Source organism: Drosophila mojavensis, unplaced genomic scaffold, assembly GCF_018153725.1.
Source record: "Drosophila mojavensis isolate 15081-1352.22 unplaced genomic scaffold, ASM1815372v1 contig_36, whole genome shotgun sequence".
Taxonomy (NCBI): domain Eukaryota; kingdom Metazoa; phylum Arthropoda; class Insecta; order Diptera; family Drosophilidae; genus Drosophila; species Drosophila mojavensis.
The window spans coordinates 6,406,386-6,431,146 of NW_025318858.1; the positions used below are offsets into that span (position 1 = coordinate 6,406,386).

Sequence of the window (24,761 nt, forward strand, 5' to 3'; positions counted from 1 at the left end):
TAAATTTTTATACTTCCGCACTTATACGTTTATTAGGGCAAATATAGGGCCCCTAAATTACCCTGGTATACAGCAACTTTCAGTAATGGAAATAGATGGCTGATTGTAGTGACGTACGAAAGATTTGATCCCACTACCCAATTAATTTGTAAGATGCGCAGCCGACTAAGCAGCGTTGCTTCCAGACCTATCACATCCTTGTTGTTTAGTGCCAGCATCTTCAGTTGTGTTGCCGAATTTAATAGCAGCGACAATTGATCAGAGTCCTCTACGTCACAGCAACGAAGATCCAATTCGAGCAGCAGAGGAGCCACCAGGCGGATTACGTCCATATACTCCATCGTTATTTTGGCATGTTGTATTTTGAGTCCCTTGATACGTCTACTTTCCTTAGCGCCCATACAGAGGGGTCGAAGAATGGCTAACACATCCTCCTGGTCTATGGAGTATCCCACATTTATGTTGATATATTGGATGTATTTGCCAAGCATGCGAAGTTGGTCTGTTTCATATTGAGGCGGAAAACGCATCGAAAATTCAAAGTTACGGTATTTGCGCAGCTGCCGTTGAATAGCGTTGTCGATGCGCGGATGAACTTTACCCAACAGCACCATTAACTCATCCAGCACGAGATATTTGAATATATTCGCCAAACAATATTCGTCGAGGCTCAACAGCGACATGGAAGGTGCAGTCATGCTGAGAAAACTGAAACAAGCAAATAAAAAGTTATCAAACAGGCGCGCATCGTGTTATCGATAGTCAATCAGCTGTTGGGCCGTATGAACATGTGTGTGTATGTATTGTTTATGTCTGTGCTGTCTACGTGTTTGTGGTCGACGCCGCTCCAAAATTAAAGTGAATCATATAAAACTCGTCTCCAACTTACGCGACACTCGCGAGCAGCGCTCACTGCCATTTCAGCAAAAATATTTTCAATTCCAAACGCGAACGCGACGGATGAAACTTCGACCAGTCGCTGTCGACTCTAAACTGCTGTGTGGTTGTTGTTGTTGTCGCGTTACAGGAAAAAACTGTTTGCGTGGATCAAAAACTCAAGTCAATTAACTATATTTGTGTCTCGCTTTAAATATTCCAATTGGAATATACACCGTCTAAGTGTCTGCATCAGGCGTGGCACTTGCGGACTCTCGCTATACGTATAACCCAATTGGAGCATTGATCACACACACACACACACACACATACGCACCTAAATACGTGAATTTTGCCTAAACTAGAACAACAGCAAGACAACGGAAACAACGAAATGGATGATTTAGGTGAGTGCATACAGATACTTCCTAATTAAACGGCACCCTGTATAAAATACAGAGTGTGCGAGTAATAATGCTGCTTAATGTATTGCTGATGCTATGACTTTCAAGGTCAATTGTTGCTAGCGGCATAAGCATACATAGTTAATTAGCATTCCAAGTCTACTGTTGCTGACTATGGCCGGTAGATGGTGATTGAGTAATTCTGTAAATTGCTCTGACAATTTCAGCTAAGAATATGACTCTTATCTAATTTGGTTGGCTGGTTAATCATGTACGATTAGCAGAGCAAGCGTACGCACATAGACGCATACGTATACATACCGACATAAATACATACATTAAAATGTGCGTTTTAATGAAAATTTGTATATATATGTATGTGTCATATGTATCCTAATCTTATCGCTACTCATGAATACTTAAGATCCTCGCCATTGCATTTTTTGCGATTTTATGATTTACACGCATTCTTTGGAATCAAAAGCGACGCTGCAATCATTCATACGCGGGCATATTTAAGCGATTAACACTGAGGTGAAGTTAGCTGAGTAGTCCAGGTTATTGTAAATGATATGCGTTCGTTAGGGCAGTCACTTTTTCAATGGGTTTGCCATTTATTTGCCTTTATTTCTTCACACACACGAACACACACACACACACACACACATTTTTAGTCATCAGCCGAGTTTCACGTATGTATATTTGTATGTATGTAGATATGTATCGTCATTTTATTCGCAGCTGCCTTTGTTATTGTTGTTGCTATTTATTCTTCTTACTTTTCTTTATGACACAATTTCTGGGCTGTTTACTGCTTGTTGCGCTTGTTCTTAATGTCTTTTGATAAACACACACTCACACATGCAAGAATGGAAACATTCCTAAGAGTTGACTAAAGGCCACTCATACTTATTATGTGGAAAATCGACTAAGTTGACAGCTCTCTGGAAGTTTACAGTTTAAACACAGGCCCACGCACAGTGGTGCACTTATCTGCAAAATGAAAGCACAAATTTCATTCATCATGCGAACGACATCGAAAGCGCTGCACTGTCTAGTCTGCATTTCGAGTGGAGTGTGCCCACTTTATTGATTACTCCCGTCAAAGAGGCTGCCCACTCACCGCTCACCGATCACCACACGCAACATCTATGTCTGGAGTCGGGTTGCGTGTGTGCGGCAACGTTGTTGATGTGCCAGTTGATCATCATAATGTTGATTTTAGCGGATGCTGCAATTCGTTGTTGTGCGGATCACAGTGGTATTGGTAGTATTTTATTTTGTGCGCCACAAACAATTTTAACAAATCTAATCAGACAGTAGAAGCCATATCAAATAGTAGCAGGGATGACAGGTCGCAGATTAGTTGTCATGCTTTGACTTTTATTTTCACATACCGCGAGTGGCACTCGGTGCGCTCCACTGTGAGTGCAGATCGCTTCACAATCTGTGTCTGTTTTGCTGCTCATTTCTTATTGTGCCCTATGCCTCCCACTTGCGGCTTTCGTTTTGCGGCTTTGTTGCTGTCGCTGCGACGCTGTCGTCATAACCTCATCATCACGACATGCTGCAGCCTGCAGCCGCAGTCAGGCGGACGTTGGCAGTGGCGTGAAACAAATGAGATGAGCAACTTTTTGTTTGTTTATTTGAGCTCTTTCGCTCTCTTTCTGTCTGGCTCTGGCTCTCTGGAAAAAACTCTCTCAAAATGCGCGTGGCGCTCGTGAGAGCAGCATTACGTTTGCTTTTAGTGAAGCATTGCTGCTGCGTTTGTGGTTCCATTTCATGTTCCGTTATCGAGCACAAGCGCCAAGTTCTATTTCAGTTGTTTGCGACGCGTTTGTCTAGACACGACGCGGCGCGAAGAGATGCGCGTGTTTCATTCGGTTTCGGTCGGATTCGGCGTTCATGAATAAACAATAACAACAAATTGTGAGAGATTTGGACAAAGTGCAACTAATAAAAAAGAATAATAAATAAATATGTTCGTATTGAAGCACAGTGTTTGATGCAATCTGTTCAATCGAGTAATCGATAACAGCAAAAAGTGTCAATCAAATCGATCAAGTGCTTAATGTGAACCAAAATACGCTCAAAAACAAAAACAAGAAACAGTCAAACCAGCAGCACAAAAAGTCAATGAAAAATCGGTGGGTTTTCCGACAACATCAGATGGCATAGCGTGGGAATATTGTTTACTTAGGCTGAGGTATTTCGTTGCCAAAGTAGATCAAACCTACTCTAGCTCGCTAAAAAGATAATAACATATACGTAGATAAACCTCGACTGTGATAAAACAGGAATTTCAGTAGCCCAACAGATAACAAAAGAAAACCTGCTCAAAAAGAGACGCAAATTTGTTCGCACAGTAGATTAATGAGCCCACTGTCACTTAGCAAATCCCGTGAACATTCCGATAAAATCCATGCAGAGCTTTTAAAATTTAAATTTAAACTAATTATGAAGCTAATTTTTAGAAATCGAATAAACAACTAAATAAAGAACAAGATGAAAAACGAGAGATATGCCTAAATGTGACAAGAGATGTGAAATTTGGCTAGCGCCATTAATTTTAAACATGCCCGACAATCGGATTATATGATATACATATGTATTTAAGAAAAACTGAGACTAATGCCGTGGGCGTTGAGCGGGGAAATTTGTTAATTTGACTGGAAAATGTGTGGAAGACAATAATAAAAGTAGAGCGATGATGACTTTCACTGATATCAACTTATGCTTGAGCATAATATAGTCAAAATCATTCATCTTCAGTCTCTAGGGCGTTTACACATGCTTATTCTGAAAGTGCTTATACCCGCTATGTTAGGGTATACGATGTTACAGCAATTACAAACGATGGCTATTATGAATATACGACATTTTACACACGTATTTCAAGCACTTGAAATAAATTGTAAACAAAGTCGCTTTCATTACGAAAGTACTCAACAATTGGGTGCACATGAATGCATATGTATATAAATATGTGTATATATTTTTAAGGGGATCATCTCGTCGAGTCTCGTGCATGTAATGCACTTATTGGAATTGCTTTCGATTTGCCGCCAAACCGAATTCCAATTAGTTACAAACAATATCGCTGTATCTCTCAAGTGCTACCCACTCTCCCTCTCTTTGAGTTGGCTCCTCTTCGCCCACGCCCATGCGAGCATCCACTCTGCCTAAACTCAGATCATATGTTTGCTCTAAGCATTTGTCGTGCTGAACCGAACTGAATGCAATAGACGGGAAGTTAGCACCTTTTTCTTAGGTATAGGAAACGTCGTCAATCCCCTATCGCCTCGCTCGCTTTGTCGTTCGCGTACAATGAGTTCATCGTTCAATTTGTTAGCGTAGTGCGAGTCGAGTCGAGTCGAGTAGAGTTGGGTTGAGTCGCGCAAGTTCTCATTTTCAATCAGCAAATCGATTCTTATCTCCAAGTGCCGACTCATAAAATATCAATTAGTACGACGACGAAGGGGAAACAGCTGAGATGCTCTGCTTCTACTTTAGACAAATAGAGACTGTCTCTTCTCTCTCTCTCAAGCTGAACACTTAGAGAAGCCTCACTCTTATCTCATCAGAGAGCAGCAGGGCCACCCACACAATAGTTGGATCTCTTTTAAATTAACAACAGCATAAATTATATAAAGCCTTGTTTCTACAGTTATAAATTGGGATAATAAGCCCGGCTAGCTTGTCAACCCGAATCTAACTTTGGAATAGTTATAAAGAATGCGAAAGAATCTGATAAAGTTACTCTTTTAGTTCTAAACTTGAATTACAAACATTACCAACTTTTAGAAAAATAAAACTCGATACGAGAAAAATTTCTTCTGTTTAGTAATTTCAAATCATTGATTTGTACATTGTATAAAATCGTTTTATAGCAGCATAAACTGAACTTATTTATGGCCCATAGAGAGGTCAGCAGAGATCACCCACGTGAATGTAGAATTTTCATTGCTTTACGTTTTCACCTTTGGCGTTTCACGCAAGGTCGGCCCAAATTTTATGTACTTACCTATCAAATATTCATAGAGTATTTATAGAGAGATCTAGCTATCGTCTGCGGCGTCGCGTCGGTCAACAAGAGTCCAAGTCCATTGAACACTGGCCGCCCGGCGTTGCTTGGAATTTCCTGCACCCAAAAAAAAACTCAAACGAAAATGAAATCATAAAAGATCACACTTTGAATATCCGATATTCGAATACCCTTGCAAATATGAACTATTTGTTACATGGTATTCCTAGAGTAGAAGTTTGATTGAACCGATGAATAATCACAAAAAGAAACTAGTGAACATTTTCACATTGGTTCTTGGTTTGGATAATCTGTTATTCAATAGCTTATTAACTAAGCATTAATTTGACACTTTTAACTGAGCAACTGGATATAAAATAAATAATTATCAAGTACGACTGAGCAAGTAACTGGAACATATGGTCCTAGAACTGTTGAGCTGGTAAATAGAATTCACTTCAGAAAATAGAACTGCTAACTAAAGTTTAAAATTCGTTAGAAAGTTCGAGAAATTCGGATTAAGAATATATAGATAATCGGACAGTTAAAGATGTTTCTCAAATTATAGATTGAGCGATCTATAAATCTAGAGAAATGAAGAACTAAAGAACTATTAAACTAGATTTCTTTGTAAAGCTACAGAACGAAAACTAGTTGAAAATTGAACTGAACTACGAGAATCATAGAGAGAAAAACGGGAGATATAGGCAGAACTACAACACATCTAGAGAAATATAGATCTATAGATATATAGATCAATAGAACTGTAGATCTTTAGTACTAGTAACAACTAAGAAACTTGATAATTGGAGACTTAATCTAAAAAAGTTGAGAGTTAGAGAATTAGAGATTCATAGAAAAAGAGATTTATAGAAATAAAAAATTTAAGAACTCGATTTAGATAACAAAGAATGTAACTGAAGGACTATCGACGAAGGGAACTATAGACGGGAACTTTATCTTAGAGAGCTATATAACTATAGAATCATAGGGACTAGGGAACTGGAGAAAACAAGAGATATATAACAGTAGAACTAGAGATTAACAGAACTCTCGATCAAGAGATCAAAAGTAGACCACTATAGAACTGATAGATTGGAAACAGGCGAATCGCTTTAGCTCGATATCCGCGTCCACAAAGGTGTCTTTTCCTGTGCCTAATAGTGGATATTGCCTCGCTTAGGGTATGCTAATATTATCATGCCGTTGACTTTTAAATTTAGAACTGGCAAACACAATCGTTAGTTATTCCTTTCTGCTTCTTTTTCTCGTTTCTATTGTGGATCCGTTGCTCTGTTGGCGTCTGCCCAGCGCGAAAAGCTGGAAAAGCGTGTGGAGATATCTTTGGCTACCTTTTTGGCAATGCACTGCGGAAATGTTAGGGCATTTCATCTGTTATTTCTTTTTTCATTTTGTTGTTTTTTAATTAAATTTTGGGCGTTAGGTGAATTTGCTGCGCTGATGCTGGTCGAGGCGAAAACGTCGCCTTTGATTTGCGTGTACTGCTCTTTTTTTTGTGTTTAATTTATTTTTAGTTCTTGATCATGGCGTTGACGTAATTTGGCAACCTTGATTCCCCGCTAGCATCCAACCCGGCGACAAAAACAACAAACACGAAAACCTGCTGCTGCGCTGAACATTTTTGTTGTTTTATTCTTGCCTGAATTTATGTTTATTATTTGTTACCTTTTCAATGTGTCGCTATTTGTTTGGACACATGTTGACTGTATTTTCTTTTGGTATCTAAATGGCTAATAAATCTGGCCTTATGGCATCGCCGGATCAACCTGATCGCCTGTCATCCGTGGGTGATCATCAATTATCAATGTCTCATATATCAACTAAAACTGCATTTTATTTATGTTGGAAATCCCACTCACTTTTACTTGAAACATTTGCTTAGATTGGGAAATGCGGGAGGCGTGTCTTTGAACCAATCTTTTGAAAAGCTTTAATGAATGATCTGTTTAATCCGATAAGTAAAAATACCTTGAGTTGGATTCATTTTTTAATGTTATTTCTTTATGTCTTGTTTTATGTTTTCTTATGTAGTAATGAGCTTAAGACAACGCCTGAGATAACATATCTGAGAAGAAATCCCTAAGATGTTACTGAGCCTTTTTTATAGTCAAATGTTCTTAGTTTCGAGTGACTCTCGATTGAGATTCTTTATCAAAAACTGAGACGAATATATAGTCTTCTTTTCTGATTTGCCATTGTTCTATTGACCTATGTATGTACATAGTTTTTGCTTTAAAAGAACAAATGACGTTCGTTTACAGAAAATGGAGCACATTCACAATTGCCATGCACCAATGTAGTCTTGGATGGCTTATCTAAAAATCTATTTCAAAATATAATGATTCCTGGTTTTGCACGCTTCTACTGGGATATGAAGGAAATATAAACCAACTGTGGGTATCAATAGATGCATATTAACGAAGAGTCAGAAAAAGATTGCACAAAACCAATATGCCCGCTTCAGAAGGAGGTTATTAAATTGGCATACATTTTATTAAATTATACTATTCATATTCATTGAACAACCCAAAACCTTGAACAGAATTTTGCAAATTAAATTGATTAATTAAATTTTATTTTATATATAGTATTAGATTTTTTCAAAAATTGCCTTCAGACTAAATTTAAAGGATTTTACAGATTGAAACTTTCTGTTCCATTCCATTTCATTCCATAAATTTCCATGAAAAATGAACTACTGAACTTATTCATTTGGATAGTGAACGATTAATCTCACAGTCGCGAAATAATAACTTATTAACAATTATATTATTTTTTTATTGAGGAACTTTAAATTGAGTCGCATGAATCGTGAACTTTTATATTAAATGAACTATCAAACATATAGTTCACGACATGAAAATGATAGATTGAACTCTGTCATCGGGTTGAACTAGAGCCGGCAAAGTGCTGAACAAATTCCATTTCTCTTGGTCGCTCTTAACGTGGCATCCCCTAGCCCCCATTTGTAGCATTTAGTGGATGACTGTGGTCGGGGAACTTCTGGGACAAAACTCTTGACAGACAAACGGATACCGAATGACAGCCAAACTCAGCACAAACAAAACGACAAATCCGTCGACGGACGGGTCTCACATGGCCAAAAATAAAAATGCGCTCGGGAAGAGGCAGTCGATGCGAAAGCTTTTAAATAACTCAGCCAAGTGCATTGGGTGGAGCACTACTATATAAAATACTATCCAAGTCTAAATAATATATTACAGATGCAATCTGTTTGTGTGAACTTTCGATTTTTTATTGACTTTTGAATGCAGCTAGAGAGCAAAGTGTTACACATATATATACACAAATATAAATCAATATCAAGTCAAAATGGATCGAACTATGTATGGGAAAATTGATCCAGGAGCGCGACAACCCTATCGCACGGTGCGCAGCAAGGGCATCCAACCGGGCTGTAAGTATTCATTAAACTAATCCGACTCAGCTCCCAACTCACAGATAAAGTGCAGAGGCGTCTCGCAGGAGGCGTCATTCATTTGAAACCAGCTGCCTGGTCGCCAGAGCTCCACGCAATGCTCCACGCCGCCAATGTTGTCCGGCTGGCCGGCGGACCAGCGCAGGAACTGGGCATCCTTGCCCGTTGCCTGCGATGCGTATACGCCCGGTGTGGCCAGCTCATAGAGCGATAGCCAATAGCTCTTCGCTGGGTGCAATCGGGCACTCAGCTCGACTAGCTCCTTCTCACTCTCCAGGTTGACCAGAAAGCCGTTCAGCTGGCGACAGAGATTGCTCGCATGGAACCAATTCACGCGCAGCGATTCCTCAATGTAGTAAATCTTCTGGCCTATCGGAGTTGCATTGACTAGAGAGGGTCTCCTGATAGCTGCTGTGATATATCAAGAGTTTTGCTAGAGTAACTTAGCTGCAGCTGCAGTTTTAGCTGCTCACCTGCATCAATGGGCGTGGCTTTGAGGCTTAGAGCACCCAATAGCAACAAAAGCAGGAAATGTTTGCACATTTTGTGTGTCCGTCCGCACGCTTGACGATTAGATGTGTAACTAGCCCAAGTATGCTCTATTCGATTTGCGTGATAAGTGCAAAATATGATAGTACTATTGATAACTTAAGTTGACAGCCAAGCAACAACAACAACAACAACAGTGCTCGCTCGCTATTTGAAACGCTTTGAAATTGCAATTATTGTACAATTTTGTTACATATATGATGTATGTATCTATCTGTCTATCTATAAAAGTGCAAGATTTTATTATTGTTATATGGATCGATTTGAAAAACTATTTCAACAGAATCCTACATTTTCTCTATTAAATCAATTTTCTTTAATGGGCCATAAAATATGTTTAAAAACATATGGCATCCGTATAAAAAAATAAATAATGTGACTAAAAAATTAAAAAAAAAAAAAAAAAAAAAAAAAAAAAATACCAAAAAGTGAAAAGTAGATTATATTCTTGTTATTAATTAAATCCGACAAAAAATAATTTTAAATAATATAATGGCCAAGGAATTATTTTTTTTTCCATTTACACAGAAATTCTATTTATCGAGAACGATTTTTTTTCAATATAGTCTTACAAATAATTTTCTGGTTAGCCATTGACCACTGTACCTCAATGATATCATTTGCTTGATATTCGTGTGCATCCCCCATAAAAAAATCTGAGTTTACACAATTCGCTGTTCGAAATCTATTGATATATTTCATACTGACAAACCGAACACAAAAGACATTGCATAAAATTAACTAACTCTCTACTTTCTCAGCGAATCCTAAAATTCGACACTTGTAATAACTTACTGTACTATCTTAAGCGCCATCTACATCTCGTCTTAAGAACTTCAGTGCGTTTCCATACTGTTGCATACTTTTAGGCAAGTCAATTTTCTAGTTTAGATTTATAATATTAGAGATAAGAAGTTAATGTTTTTGTACACTTCTCGCTCGCGATATAAGAAGAGTGTATTCGACTGTCCACATGGAATTGAGGACTTCATATTTGCAATACTCTTTATATAGTTGCAAAGTCAACAAAAGCTATGATAAGTTTTAAAGCAATAATTGCGCAATTATTGTTTTCGTTTATCGTGCTTTGTATAAACATTTGAGTTACAAAAAGAAAACTTTGTGATGTAACAAATGAAATCTCTTGTGCCTATAGATCGAAAGTCTTTGTAAATGGAACTGAAAAAAAAAAAAATACTTTGGTCTGTTGTTGATACCCTGCAAATGCCTGAAGAGCATTCAAAAGGGAGAAAATTATACCAATTCTAGCTATTCACTATTCACAAATTGAATATGTGAAATTATTAATATAAATGTTGTAGAAATTAGTAATATTGCTCAAATAATCTGTAATATATAATATATATATTTCTATTATAGTACTTAAAAATTATTAAGAAAGTCTTGTCAAGGTCCCCAAAAACTATAAATATTTCACATTTCACTCAGCGGTAAACTTTCATAATTTTATAATACTCATAGATCCCAAGTATTGAAAATTTGTTAGGAATCTTAATCTGCGTGTAACAAAGAGTATTATAATACGGATAACATTATCAGTCAACAAATATAATTTCGACTTCTACATTATTGTCGACAACAATTGCTAAAAACAGATTCCAACTTTTTATTGGCTATATCTATTGATTTACGTATAAATTAATATGAATTGTTTCATATACAGACATATTCTAATAAATATGGGTTATATAAAAGATCATATAGAAATATTTCTTAAATTAAAAAAAAAAAATTAAACATTAACGTGAATGTGAAATGGAAAATCTTGAAGACCTCAAATTTAAAGGTATTTGCTAGTCGAGACATTAGAACTGAAGCTTTTTCATTTGTTTCTCAATGCTCGTAATTATAGTTCACTGAGAACCACTACATTCACACTATTCGAGATTGCATCAAAAGTGAAGTCTCAACTTGTCAGACTTTGATTTGAATATTTTGAATTCAGTTAGTAATTGAACGTCGTGCGGTTTCCATCACAGGTGCAATTGAATTTTGTATTTAAGTCATGAGAATCGGTAAGCATGAAAAATCGGGTAATCTAAAGTCGGGCCAGGGCGGGAACGGAACGGGTTTAGTATAACGACCCTCGCGACGTGGTTCATTCATTAGATCATTTCATTCATTCAGCGTCAGCTGAAAATTGACATTCAATGTGGGCGTCGCATAGTTTCTGCTGCTGTTCTATATTCGCCTATATATTATAAATATCTATGTATCTATGTGTATGTATATTTATATACATACCTTGATTGGTGATTATGTAAGCGGTCTTAAATGCCGAGCTAGCTGATTCAATGTTAAGTCAATAAGCCTTGATAACGCCAAGCCCGACCAGATGTTGATGCAACGCTTTGGGATTATAATTATGCGTTCCCTCGTCAGACCGGAAGTTCTTTTACAATAGAGTTGGAACCAGTTCCAATAACAAATAAAACTCTGTTCACTTGTATTATAATCCCTGTCTTTGTGTTTCAAAGTAAACAACACAACTTCAGCTGGAGACAACTTAAATTTCAGCTTGTTAACCTTATTGAACTGCCCGCTGGAAATCGGAGTAATCAATTGTAGCTGTCAGCGTCGAAATAGAGAGCAAAACCTTGTATACAAAAGAAACAACAACAGTCTCTGACAAATTAATACGAAATAATCAACAAAAACAATTTTAATTTGTTGCCGTTTGTCGTTTGCTGTTTGTTTTGTTTTATTGCTGCATACTAATTTTAGTTTTGGTCAAAGTCAAGTGACTCATCGGGGCACACAAAAAAAAAACAAAATAGAAGAAAACGTTTAAAGTGTTCGGGATTCTGCTCGGCAGGTGGCGCCTCTGAGACAAACGCCCACAAAGACTGCGTGTAGCAGGCACAAATGGCAACGTTTTCTCAACACCAAACGCAAGTGTTGTAATCAGCAACAACAACAAGATCAACAGCTGCTGCAGCAGCAGCAGCAACACCAACACATAGACACAAACACATGCCCAATTCAGTTTGAGCGAGTTTTCCCACCCTCTCTTGAGTGAGTTGTACGCTGCACACTGGGCTCGCATACTGCAAATAGTTCGAGTAGAAACTTTGTAAACACTCGATAAACAAAAAATCTATAGGCATTTCAAAAGCATTATGGGATTAGTACTATATAATGGCAAAATGCACTTAGTTTGACTAATTAAAAATATATACATATATACATTATTTATAAACTAAGGCTTTTATTCAAAAGTTAAGAAATTTTGTAATTTCACCGATTCGTTGAGTTCTTGGCTTATGTTTAGTATAGCAGTACAACTAGCAACTCATTTTAGTAAAAAAAAAAAAAAAAAGATTTTCAACATGCATGTAACCAGTGTGCACTGCTGCTGTTAGACTTGCCTCTGCCTTAGCTTCAGCAACGGTTTTCGTCCGGCATCTTGTTCAGTTGCTTTTAAGATTTTGCCGAGCGAAAAATAATTTTTGGTGATCCGCTGCGTTGCTCTGTGCGTAAAAAAAAACGTCGATCGATTGTTTGTGTAAAATTGTTGTTGGTGTTTGTTTTTTGTGTGTGCACCCGTCCGCCCGCTTATAACATAATATTTATACTTATTCGCCGAAGTGTGTGCACTAGTGCTGGGAAAAGATCGATCTTTACGTAGATCGATATTTCGATATTATGTATGGGTCTCAGATCGATGTATCGATATTTTCATAAACATATTTTAGCTCCCAAAATTAAAAAAAAAGTTTTCATATAAAAAACAAAAGATGAATTTCTTATTAAAATTAAAAAACGTTTCATATAAACTAAACTAAACTATGTAACAAAGATTATATTATTTAATAAGATCATTTACTTCGTCCAATCATTTTTGTTTATGAAGAGCAGCATATCTACTTGCTGCGGCTTGAGACAAGCCTCTCCATTTTCCTTATCCGCGTCGCAATCTACAAACAAATGCGTGTTTGTTACATTATTTTAAAACGCAAAAGCTGCAGACCACGTGTGTGGCTGACATAAGCAGTAAAATAATATTTACCTTCGCCATTGTCCTTGCTGTTTAAAAACTTATCCATTTCTCTACAACACTACCAACACCAAAATCCTAAATGAAAAGTGGGTTACGTTAGTATTTGAATTATATTGTTAAAATAATTTGCAAATTACCTGACAGTCTTATCCCACGCTTTTAATTCAAGTGATGGGGAATTAATGGTATAGTGATGGCGATATATCAAGTATCGAAGTTTTCTACATCGATATTTTCGATGGATATGAAACATCGATATATCGTTTGCTAGATCGATCTTTTTCCCAGCACTGGTGTGCACGTGTATGTGTGTAGAATTTAAAAAACCCTGCGAATTTCGATCAAAGGAAAACAACACCAACAATAACAAGAGCATCAACAATTGTGAAACACATGAAAACGAAAGTGACAGCCGCAAGCTGCATAAATATGTAACACAATGTCAACAGCAAAAACCAAAAGCCATATGACGCAGACGAAGCTGTTGAAAAGCAGCGCAGTCAAGAGCATAAAATAAAACAAAATACAACAAACAGCAACAGCAATAAACTCAATAAGCAACAGCATAACAACAATTGAAAATGCGCGTGCTGCTTGACCTGCTCTACGCTTTGCGCTCTCGCCCACGAATTCGCTAGCTATACATGTTCTCCCGCTCCCTCTCTCTGTGAGGCATCGGTCGCCGTTATAACAGCTGTCATATGTTCGAATTCGAGTTCGACTGCGACTGCGACTGCGACTATTGTGAATATGATTGCACTGCCACCCTGTTGTCCCCGCTGAGCATCTCTCTGCTTGTCTCTCTCGCCAATGTTGAATTTGTTTTGTTTTCTTGTTTAAACTGCAATTAAATAACTTCGATGCGATGCTCACTCAATTGCTGCTCCGTCCATCTCTATCTCCCTCTCTCCCTCTCCCTCTCTCACCAATGCTAAATGGTGGCTTTTAATTGATTTTAATTGCGTTTTAATGAACGCTACTTGACAGAAATGTCAGTTAATAGTTAAAAATTGTCATCTTCGCTGCATTTTGGTTATGATGTTTAGAGAATTTCTAATAGAACTTAAAAGTATATGAAATATTTTAAATATAAAGTTTTTTTTTTTTTGAATGCAATATTTACAATGGCATAAAAAATAATGTTCATATTTAATGTTATATACATATTACATATACATTAATCACTCAGACTAAGCCATCAGTTCTTTAGACATTCTTAGCATCTTGACTTTTATATAGTCAAAAATAACTTAATAAGATTCATGTCGATTTCCGAATCATTTCCTTTTCTACATAAATCCCATAATAATTCATTCGGCCCCACAATCTTGACGTTGACCCACTGAAGCGCGACGCTCTGATAACCCTGCCAGCTCTATTTATAGTGAACTATCCCCAATCGCCATCTGGTTCAGGCCATATACCATATGCAAATATATGAATAGACACTCTTAAAAGTCAACCACATGTTCGAATACCCATATAGTTCGATCGTTTGCTTTCGATTTATTTTTAAGCGAATTGCGAAACGATTTGCCATTTATCTGATATTTCCATAAAGTCAGAAAACAACTTCTTAAATATAGATCATCGCAGCTATCTTTTTATATTTTCACAATAAATTTTCTGCCAAATTTCTGCGTTCACAGCTATTTTCCCACTCATTTGCTCTTATATAACTCAAAGATCTCACTCAATTTGAGTGAAACTCATTTTCTGCCTTCTCTTTGCTGGCATTGGCCCAATTGCAGGTGGCACTAACTTTTGAACCCAACGGATTAGAATCGACGCCAAAGTATATATATGTATATACAAATACATATATAGATAATGTTTTAAAATCCCTGCTCGATGATTCGTTTGATTTATTTTTGGGTATTTCAGCTCTGATGTATTAATCGCTAGCTGTCATGTTCTACGTATGACAGTGTTTTCTTTTCCATTCTCTCTTATCGCCTTGGTTGGGCAGGTTAAACAGACAGAACTCTGAAGGTGTGAATCGCTTACAACGTGCAATATTGTTTTTGGATAAAATTGTTTTGCTTCCATGTAATACAATCAATATAAGCTGTATAAGCTTGAGTACAATATATTTCTCTTTCATATTTTTCGATATTCAATTTGAACATTTACAAAAATTAGACAAAATATTTATGTTGTATATTGCATATCGAGTTTGTAATGTTTACATTTGATATACATAACAACAAAATGTAAACAAAACAATGAAAAAAAGATTTTACTTTAAATTTGGAAATATTGATTCATATTGAAATAATAAAAAATAATACTTTTTCATTTTTTTTTTACGTGCTTCGTAATAATAAGAATGTATATCTATATACATATGTATATGTATGTATGGCATATCTTGGCTGGGCACAGGGTATATAATGGTCGTGTACAATCAAGCCGAGCACGCACTTTTGTTTGTTTGTTGCTTTTAACCAAATTATAGCTAAACATAATGCAAACAACGTTAATTTGATCAGATATATCGACAACGGGCCTTACAAGCACACACACACATCCGTATATATAAATATATTTATATAATCATCATATATGCGATATTTCGTGCATTGGCGCGATTTTTAGCTCGCTCGTCTAGTTCGTCCCACGAGAAACATATCAAAAATATAAATATATACATATATAAATTTGATATAATGTGTGTGTGTAGACCTCGTCTACTGTTCGATGCCCGTCACACCCTCTGCCCCCTGCTGCCGACCCTACATTGCTTATGTCCATTTCGAACGAGGCGTGGGAGTTGTGGCTTTTTGTTTCTGCTCAAATTGAAAATTGAGTTTTCATGCAGCTTGGCAACTGAATTTCGAATTCTCAGCTCTATATTGTTGTTGTTGTTGTTGTTGCTGTTGAAATACGTTGAAATTTCAAAGAGATTTCTATTAAAGGAACTAATCGAATCGTTTGTACCTCGTTCAGCATCTGCATCGAATTTGGCCAAATTCCTTTTTGGGCTTACTAAATGTCTTCGAAACTGATATCATCGTCGTTCCACAGCTCGCCCCTCAACGACTGCTTCAAAGTGGGCGTGTTTGAGAGACGTTTGGGTAAGTCCACAGCCGACAAGTGCGTGACGAACTGTAATATGTGGGCATGGGCCAGGCCAAGAGATTTCCAATGCCAATCCCAAGTTCAAGTTCAAGCGTAATTGGCGAAAGTATAGAAAGGCTGGGCTAGACATTCTTAACTAAATATAGAGATAATAAAACATAAATATGCGCCGCGAAATTCGCGTTTCATCTGATTAGTATATTTTAATGAGGCCTATATAATATTTTAATTTGGGCTATATATTATTAGTAGCTCTCTATTAGTTGTGCTCTATAAGCAACCCCAGTCTTAATTAATATTGCATATGTAAGGATGATTAAGTATTTCATACATCATCAGTATTATTAGTATTCTTTGTTTGGGATTGTTGATGGAATACAGTTTTTCGATTTATAAGTCGATGATAAGTCGAAGTTGTCAAAGCGGAAAACACAGTTTTCCAGACTCGGGAATCATCATGCCGACTTCTTCGGTAAATCAATAAATTAGTTCACCGTACAATCCTAAGTTTCTATCTTTTAAGGTAATTTATTGCTTATTTCCCACGCCCTTTAAACATTTCTTAGATATTACGCTATCTGCAGGAATATATTTCATTTATAATATTCCTTAGTAATAATTCACCTTCCACCATCCAGCCATGATTTGTCACAGCTTCTAGAGGACGTAATAATATAATCGGAATATCGCAACCGTAATTCCCGTGTCCAGTTTTAGTGCTCTACATTGACAACAATGAGTTGAGAGATCAGTAATTGAATTATATTAGTATACATACATATAATTAGTCTATGCCAAACAAATATAAAATTTTTTCATTAAAATTCAATGCAATTCAGTTACAACTAAGGTTGTCGAATATTTTTAAAATATCGTATCGATGATATTCTAAGTTAAAAAAAAAAAAAAATGTCAATATGACATGTAACTTTAAAAATAAATATATCAATATTATCGATTTTTTAAAAAACTTTGTCCGTTCCAAAAAACAAGAATAATATGAATAAGTATTATTTATTTAAATGAAAAGCGCGTATTCGGTACTCAAAAGCATCATAGTGCTTGTTTTTCATGCGACGCTATATTTAATGTGCTAAAACTTGTTTTCATTATCTTAAGGCACAAATTACATTTGGCTTTTCCATTATTAAAGTCAGAATAATATGTTTTCACCATATTCATTTTTGTACATTCGCAATGGAATCACTTATCACAGGAGTGACCAACGCAAATATATAAAATATATCGCAAAAATATTCCATACTTTGGCAAAAAAAATATTTAGATCAAAATATATTTCTGTTAAAAAATATATCGATATATAAGTGTTTTGATATATTTTCAAACACCCTAGTTACAACTATATTTTCATCACAAGCCGAGTTTTAGAATGTATAAATATATAACGCAAATATATTTGGGCTTCACATGTATTTCATAAAGTATAAATATTAGTAATATATGCAATATCCAGCTAACTTGTAGAAGACGTTATATTACATTTGTTCTTAGGTCTATCCGTCCGTTGATATTAAAACCTATCAGAAATGAAGTCTTGAAATTCTTAGATGCGACGGTAATTGCATGCTTTATAGATCTAAACATTTTCAGTTTCAATAAAAATGATTTAGCCATTATATAATTGCTTTAGGAAAGTATTCTACTCCTACCAGTACTCATAAAACGTATCGCCAATAGGCAAGCTTGTATTGAGAGTTTTAGTATTTTTGTTTATTATATTAAAACCTTGCGGAAAAAATATTCTATGATTGGTTAGAAAATCCTATTGACCCGTTTTGAAATAGGAAAATTTTACCATAATAATCGCTAATTTATTGACATTTTCCTTGAGAAATATTGAGTAAATATAATAAAAAAAAAAGAATACTCATAAGTTTATTAAATATACATTCCTGTTAAGGAATTCAAATTAAGCTAATTACTAAAGCTTTTAAACATATTTTTCCACTTAGTGCAGACAGCAACCCAGTCCAACTATAAAAGCCCTAAGAAAAAGTAAATTTTGTCTAAGTTTTTATTTACTTTTGCTTGACTGCTCCGATAACGCGAGTAAGCGTTGATATTCCTTATCAGTTAGTTTTGGCTTTTGGCTAGATATATAGCCAAGTGAATAATTGTTTGGACAGCAGCTATCAGTCGTGCTATGCGTCAGAAGGGAAACGTTTAGTTGGTTGCGATCGTCTGGGCAGGGTTTCTGGGCCATGGCTAACTATGGCGATTACGATAATCTGGGTTGGAATGGAATGTGCCACAAACAAGTTGCACCCACATTTAACACTCTATTTGTTTTCTATTGCTTCAGATGCACTACTCGCCGACTTGCAGAACAGCGTACCGGGGCAGCAGACACAGCCGCAGTATGGAATTGTCCAGTCCAAGCAGCAGCAGCAACAACAACATTTTGTGGACAATACGCCCGGCTATGGCAGCCTGAGGGGCAAAGCACAACAGTCGCAGCCGCAAGTGGTAAGTGGCAATTGCTTTGAGTTGATGTCAGTTGATTAATTAAACCACTTTATGCGGCAGTACCAGGAGCATTACAGCGTGGAGACCCGGTCCCCCACTGCAGCTGAATTCAATGGCTCCGGCCAGCAGAGCAATGGCTATCAGCATCAGGGCACTGGATCGCTGCCACGCTCTGGCTACAGCAATGGCCAGAATAGTTCGGGCTTGTCGGAGCTGGACTCGCTGCTGCAGGATCTGCAGAATGCGCGTTACAACAACGGCGGAGTGGAGCGTAAAGGTGAGTTAAGATGAGGCTAAAAGACGAAGTCACCAATTAATTATTGTTCACATTGTTCCAGAAGTGGAAGTTCCCGTTAACTACAGTACGCCCGTCTCCAAGTACAACACCTTCAACAGCTACGCCTCGGTGGAGGATCGACCCTCTGTGGACAGCCTACTCAACGAACTGGATAACGCTCACATTTATGCTGTGCCCAACGGGTAAGAGCTATGCGCGTATCTACATTTCCTTATACTTAACTGTGTGCCTTTCAGATCTGCACATAAGTCGCCCACGCCTGGACGACATGTAACTATCACGGTGCGCGAGACTAAGACCGAAAAACTCACGGGTCCCGATGGACCAGGTACTGTGAAAAGTGTATTTTAATGGCCCAAATAGAACCGGATTACTCAATCATATATATTTGTTATAGTTGGCACCATCGAGGAGCAAATCGTGCAGAAGAAGGATTCGTACTCGCCAAATCTTGTCGCGCCAGCGCCAGCCGTTAAACATCAAGGCTACACATCGCAGGCCACCAAGGAGCTGGATGACTTAATGGCTTCGCTATCTGACTTTAAGGTAAGCCGGTGTAACCGCGTCGAAAACGGATTCGAAACGGAATGGGACAGATACTGATGACTCTATGTTAGGCAATCAGCATAAGTAAATGTGAGACATTATTAGTAAAGTCGAACGGAAAGTATTTATCGATTATCAGATTTGAGAAATCATCATAGAACATAAATACTTTGAGTGCTCGTCAACATTTATTAATGTTTGACTAATATCGAAATGGTTAAAGAATGTTAATTTTAATACTGATGACCGATATTTAAATTGTGAGTTAAAATGTGAGCTAAAAGTACTTGAAACCGATGAATGGTCGCATAGACAATACTCTGTTGGAAATATGAATTCCATTGCTATGAATGTATGAAAAAAGCAATAATATCCTTAAATAGTCCCTATGACTATGGAGCGCCTCTTGCTCGTACATGTGATGTTCTGCTTTGTAAATTCCATTTAAATTACTGGAAATTGGAGAAAGAACAAGTCACCTATTCTTGTCGATGGGCGTTTAGATTCATCACATATCATCATCATCATATTCAACACCATATTCATCAAATTGAAACACCATCCATAATTCAACCATTCTGCGCAGTTTCAAGTTTCCCAATTATAGTGATCCTGCGTTTCCAAAATAGTCTCCCAATGACTTCAGTTTAAAGTTTTCCTCCTCTCCCCCAATCAGGAAGTGACTGTATAATCATTGGAAATTTTTAGATAAATATACAGTTCATGTTGCTTGTAGTTCGTCAGTAAGAAAATCTTATTGAGATATATTAATATTCTCCGCATAGTTTACCGAAGCCAGATAGCCAGATTATAGTCAGTCAGTCAGTATAGCATTAATAGAGTTTTAGTTTTTGGTTTCAATATTTCCGAATCCTTCTTGTTTTGTTTTTCTCTTACCCGTGCGACAATATTATTTTTGTTTAAATTTAAATGTGTTAGCACTTGTTTTCATTATCTTAAGGCACAAATTACATTTGGTTTTTCCATTATTAAAGTCAGAATAATATGTTTTCACCATATTCATTTTTGTACATTCGCAATGGAATCACTTATCACAGGAGTGACCAACGCAAATATATAAAATATATCGCAAAAATATTCCATACTTTGGCAAAAAAAATATTTAGATAAAAATATATTTCTGTTAAAAAATATATCGATATACTAGTGTTTTGATATATTTTCAAACACCCTAGTTACAACTATATTTTCGTCACGAGCCGAGTTTTAGACTGTATAAATATATAACGCAAATATATTTGGGCTTCACATGTATTTCATAAAATAAACATATTCGTAATATATGCAATATCCAGCTAACTTGTAGAAGACGCTATATTACATTTGTTCTTAGGTCTATCCGTCCGTTGATATTAAAACCTATCTATCTCCATTGCCATTTTATCTATTTTATTTAGAAAATATTCTATTGTTGCTTTATCGATATTTTTTTATATGATGATAATTCCTTGTTAAGTTCATTTATATTAGTATGTCTTGTAACTATGGTCTCTTAAATGATATCTAATAAGTCCATTTCGGTCAAGCAAAGGTTTTTATGTGCATTACTCAGTGCTAGTTGACTTTCCAGAGATTCGATAGTTGATTTGAGCTTTATGATTGTATTAGTTAATTTGTAGAACTATTTTTGCTTCGATTGAGCTTCGTCAACCTTCAGCATCCTTTATCAGTAAAAGTTGGAATTACCACAAGTAATCTCATATTGTCCTGGCATGCTTGGCTGCAGAATTTGAAATTGTTAATAAAATTAAAAGTGATATGCATCACATATCATATAATAATAATAATAATTTATTTATAATCTTGATTAACAGTTGACTTAATTCACAGTATCTTCTAGAGGCATATTTCCTATTTGAATTGACTTGGTCAATTTGTAAATATAAAATTGAAGTTTGAACTCGGTCGACTTAAGTAATATAGAAGACCTCGATTGATATTCAATAATTCGATAAATAATGATATTGATATCCAAATTATTCTTGACTGTAAATCCCTGGAGCCAATTCGAAATGATACTTTTCTTCGGTTTATTATATTTTTAATGAATACTTTTGTATTCCGCGATATTTATCTATTTTTATAATACATACATGTATATCTATGTATAACTATCAGTTCTTATAGTTTTTATGAACTTTTTATGTTCAATATAAAAATGTTTTGATTTTCGTACAGGGTACATTTAGCCGAATTATACTTTTAATTGTTCTCTCTGTTTAAAGGCAGCAAATTTATATTTATTTACACATACATAGAAATGTATATACTATATATATATATTAATATTATTTGATATAGAGATATAGTTGTTTTTATTATATATTTATATCCCGTTTTACTCATTACCTTAAAATCTTAGGCTCCTACGTACAGAGCCGTATTTTCAAATATTTGTTGGTGGGCTTCATTCGCATCGGACTTGTTCATAAATGTAATAAAAACCATAAAATGAACAAATTTATCATGTCAAATCGTGTGACGCATATCGCTTAAGCACATCTAATGATATACACGTTCCTATGTTTGCCCTTAACCTGTAGTATATCTGCTCTCTCTCTCTCTCTCTCTCTCTCTCTCTCTCTCTCCTCTCTCTCTCTCTCTCTCTCTCTCTCTCTCTCTCTCTCTTTCTCTGGCTTTATAAAATGATGAGCTCTTGACTTTGACTTATGTTGAAACCAAATTGAAGGTGAAACTTTGAATTTCTGCATAAATTACATACACATATCTATACAATCTCAAATCATTGGTAAATTCGAGCGATTTTTTATTTATATCCTACCATAAATACTCAATGGGTATCTCTAGGTACATAAAACAATCAATCAGCGATCATAAAGTAAACAAATGTTTTGCTTCTGTTGAGAGCATGCTAATTTCTTTAGAAACTACGTAACTCAAGGAGTTAAAAGCAATAAACCAATAGAGGAACTGTTAGTTGATATATCAATATATACATACATAAAAATATCTATACATATTTTGTTGTTGTTGATATTGATTGATCTGTTAGTTGAATTTATTTGAATAAAATGTATTTAAATGAATGTCTATATATAAGGAAATATATATACACATATAAGGAAATACAATATATGTATATATTTATTAATAATATAATTATTTACCTTAGCAAATATTCAAATAGTTCGTCCAAATCCTATTAGCATCGGTCTTTCGTTTAAGATTGTCAGACTTAATAATGAATATTATATCAACTTCGACTTCATATCGTCAGTACATATTCTAACTGTATCAAATAAAGTTTCTTTAGCATCGTTTCGATAGTTCTGCATATGTTGATTATGTATTTAGTTTTTGTGGGATTTATATTATTTATTCGCATCTCGCAGTTCGGACATTTGTTTTTAGAACTTTCTGACATTGTGTACAACGGATGGATGATGATGATATATCTGAGCAGATGTGCTCTGCATTTTGTTGTCATTTCTTGTGTTTTTTCGTCTATTTTTTCTCTCGTCTAGCACGCGCTCGTTCCATATATGACAACAACAATAGCGCAACAGCAACAGCTGTCCTGTTATTGTTTAAGTTTTCTCCATATTGTGTGTCAAGGCCCAATGGCTATTCCCATAGAGTACACTCAATGTAAGCCCTTGGTACCTGCTGCAACTCGACAGCTATACGACTCCTAGTCCGGCTAATTAGCTTGAGTGCATAATAAAACAGAGGCAATCCATTAAATGCCAAACAGACAGACCCGAAATATGTCGTATGTTAAGTTTTGCAGTCTATTTCATTTGTGGCGGACGCTAAAATGCTTTTGCTTTTTACGATTTTAAAACGTAACAAGTTAGAACGTTGCAGTCAGGCATTACCGGTTGCGGAATACTCATTCACATCCCATCAGCAATTTAGTAGCTAATTTTCGCTCTAATAATATGCATTCAGTTTTTCCCGATTTGCCACGCCCCTATTGGGCGTAGACACCTCATTTTCAGTCCACTAACTGCAAAATTTAAATTCTTACGCTCAAAAAATATGAAAATTACAGGGTAAAAAATTATTTTTGGGTCATTGATAGAGGAGATTACTAGTAATTTAACTATCTAAATTTAAAGCTTCTTGCTATTATACTTTAGGAGATATAAACTTTTGCGGTTTGCCACGCCCCCTGTGGGCGGACATATTTCCGACGAAGCTTTTGGTCTTGGGTGGGCAGCCCGAGTATATATACAAAATTTGAGATTTCTAGCATCAATAATGTCCAAAATATAGCAGAATTTAAAAAATCACTATATCGTCAGGTCCGATTTGCCACGTCTCTAATAAACGTAGATATACAATTTTATCATTAGGTTTTATGGAATCATTACATTAGCTTACGTGCAAAACTCTTAGAGATACAGTCTTATCCGATTTGCCACGCCGCCAATGAACGTAGATATATCCGCCATAGTTCGTGATCTTGGGTGGTCGACGCGGATCTACACTGCAAATTTGCTTTCTAGCTCTTCAGCTAATATGATTTCTGGCATATCGGAAAATGCTTTTCTGACTCCTAGTGATTGGCCAAGAAAGTGTATGTCTAGGTAAATACCAACCTCTAAAGAGGTGGAATATATATACACATATAGATTTATAATTAATTTCGAGATTTCACAAACAAAATCTAAACGGAAAGTGTGGTTCTTCCTATGAACTAGATAATCTAATCAGGGTGTTATAACTAGGTATAACTTTACATTCTGGTACTCCATATGCAGAAGCATAAAAGGAACAAGAACAGGACTTCTTATAAACTAATTAGATAATCTATTCAGGGTATTATCTAGTCGGTGTGTTTCGATTAGCTTACATGATACCCGATATCTGATTACATACGCCGAAGCACATCAGGATTGCGAAACAAAAATGGGACTTCGTATAAACTATTTTGATAATCTAGTCAGGGTATTATCTAGTCGGTGATTCTCGGCAAATTTGCTTTCAAAAGCAAAGCGCAACTAATACAATTTCACAGTTGCATTCGG

At 36.0% G+C, this 24,761-nt stretch overlaps 3 protein-coding genes and 1 long non-coding RNA gene across 11 annotated transcripts in view; 1 reads left to right on the forward strand and 3 right to left on the reverse strand.

The window, feature by feature from the left end:
• LOC6576146 lies at window positions 1–11,905 on the reverse strand. 3 transcript variants are annotated; one of them, XM_015165007.3, is made up of 2 exons: window positions 11,579–11,905; window positions 1–708 (listed from the first exon to the last, which is right to left on the reverse strand). In XM_015165007.3, the coding sequence occupies exon 2, from the start codon at window positions 696–698 to the stop codon at window positions 33–35; it is 666 nt and encodes a 221-aa protein (XP_015020493.1). In that variant the 5' UTR covers window positions 699–708; window positions 11,579–11,905; the 3' UTR covers window positions 1–32. The 3 variants fall into 3 exon arrangements, with proteins under 3 accessions (XP_015020493.1, XP_002002145.1, XP_015020492.1); XM_002002109.4 differs by lacking the exon at window positions 11,579–11,905 and adding an exon at window positions 2,678–2,872; XM_015165006.3 differs by lacking the exon at window positions 11,579–11,905 and adding an exon at window positions 2,404–2,661.
• Window positions 8,556–9,642, reverse strand: LOC6576147 (C-type lectin 37Db). 2 transcript variants are annotated; one of them, XM_044008964.1, is made up of 2 exons: window positions 9,238–9,642; window positions 8,556–9,172 (listed from the first exon to the last, which is right to left on the reverse strand). In XM_044008964.1, exons 1-2 carry the CDS (start codon window positions 9,305–9,307, stop codon window positions 8,760–8,762), a joined length of 483 nt encoding a protein of 160 aa, XP_043864899.1. In that variant the 5' UTR covers window positions 9,308–9,642; the 3' UTR covers window positions 8,556–8,759. The 2 variants fall into 2 exon arrangements, with proteins under 2 accessions (XP_043864899.1, XP_002002146.1); XM_002002110.4 differs by having other exon boundaries at window positions 8,556–9,175; window positions 9,238–9,622.
• The window catches only part of LOC6576148 (paxillin), a 24,071-nt gene continuing 7,900 nt past the window's right edge, over window positions 8,591–24,761 (forward strand). The window contains exons 1-7 of one of the 5 annotated variants that reach the window (XM_015165011.3): window positions 12,716–12,806; window positions 16,284–16,411; window positions 18,739–18,902; window positions 18,963–19,179; window positions 19,241–19,382; window positions 19,437–19,528; window positions 19,598–19,746. In XM_015165011.3, coding sequence (XP_015020497.1) covers window positions 16,327–16,411; window positions 18,739–18,902; window positions 18,963–19,179; window positions 19,241–19,382; window positions 19,437–19,528; window positions 19,598–19,746 — 849 coding nt within the window. In that variant the 5' untranslated portion in view covers window positions 12,716–12,806; window positions 16,284–16,326. Of the gene's footprint in view, window positions 8,744–12,715; window positions 12,807–16,283; window positions 16,412–18,622; window positions 18,669–18,738; window positions 18,903–18,962; window positions 19,180–19,240; window positions 19,383–19,436; window positions 19,529–19,597; window positions 19,747–24,761 lie in introns of those variants that run through there. The other 4 variants (XM_044008954.1, XM_044008955.1, XM_044008956.1 and 1 more) reach the window with 4 other exon arrangements.
• On the reverse strand, window positions 13,126–13,576 carry LOC116804828. Its single transcript, XR_004364847.2, has 3 exons — window positions 13,472–13,576; window positions 13,344–13,409; window positions 13,126–13,251 (listed from the first exon to the last, which is right to left on the reverse strand). It is a non-coding gene; the product is annotated as an uncharacterized LOC116804828 (long non-coding RNA).

Bases quoted from the DNA above. Each gene is read 5' to 3' on its own strand.
- LOC6576146 (XM_015165006.3), bottom strand. From the start codon at position 2,429: ATGTTGCGTGTGGTGATCGGTGAGCG. The intron at 709-2,403 runs GTGAGTGGGCAG...TGCTTGTTTCAG, and splicing joins CGTGTGGTGATCGGTGAGCG to TTTTCTCAGCATGACTGCAC.
- LOC6576147 (XM_002002110.4), bottom strand. From the start codon at position 9,307: ATGTGCAAACATTTCCTGCTTTTGTTGCTATTGGGTGCTCTAAGCCTC. The intron at 9,176-9,237 runs GTGAGCAGCTAA...GATATATCACAG, and splicing joins AGCCACGCCCATTGATGCAG to CAGCTATCAGGAGACCCTCT.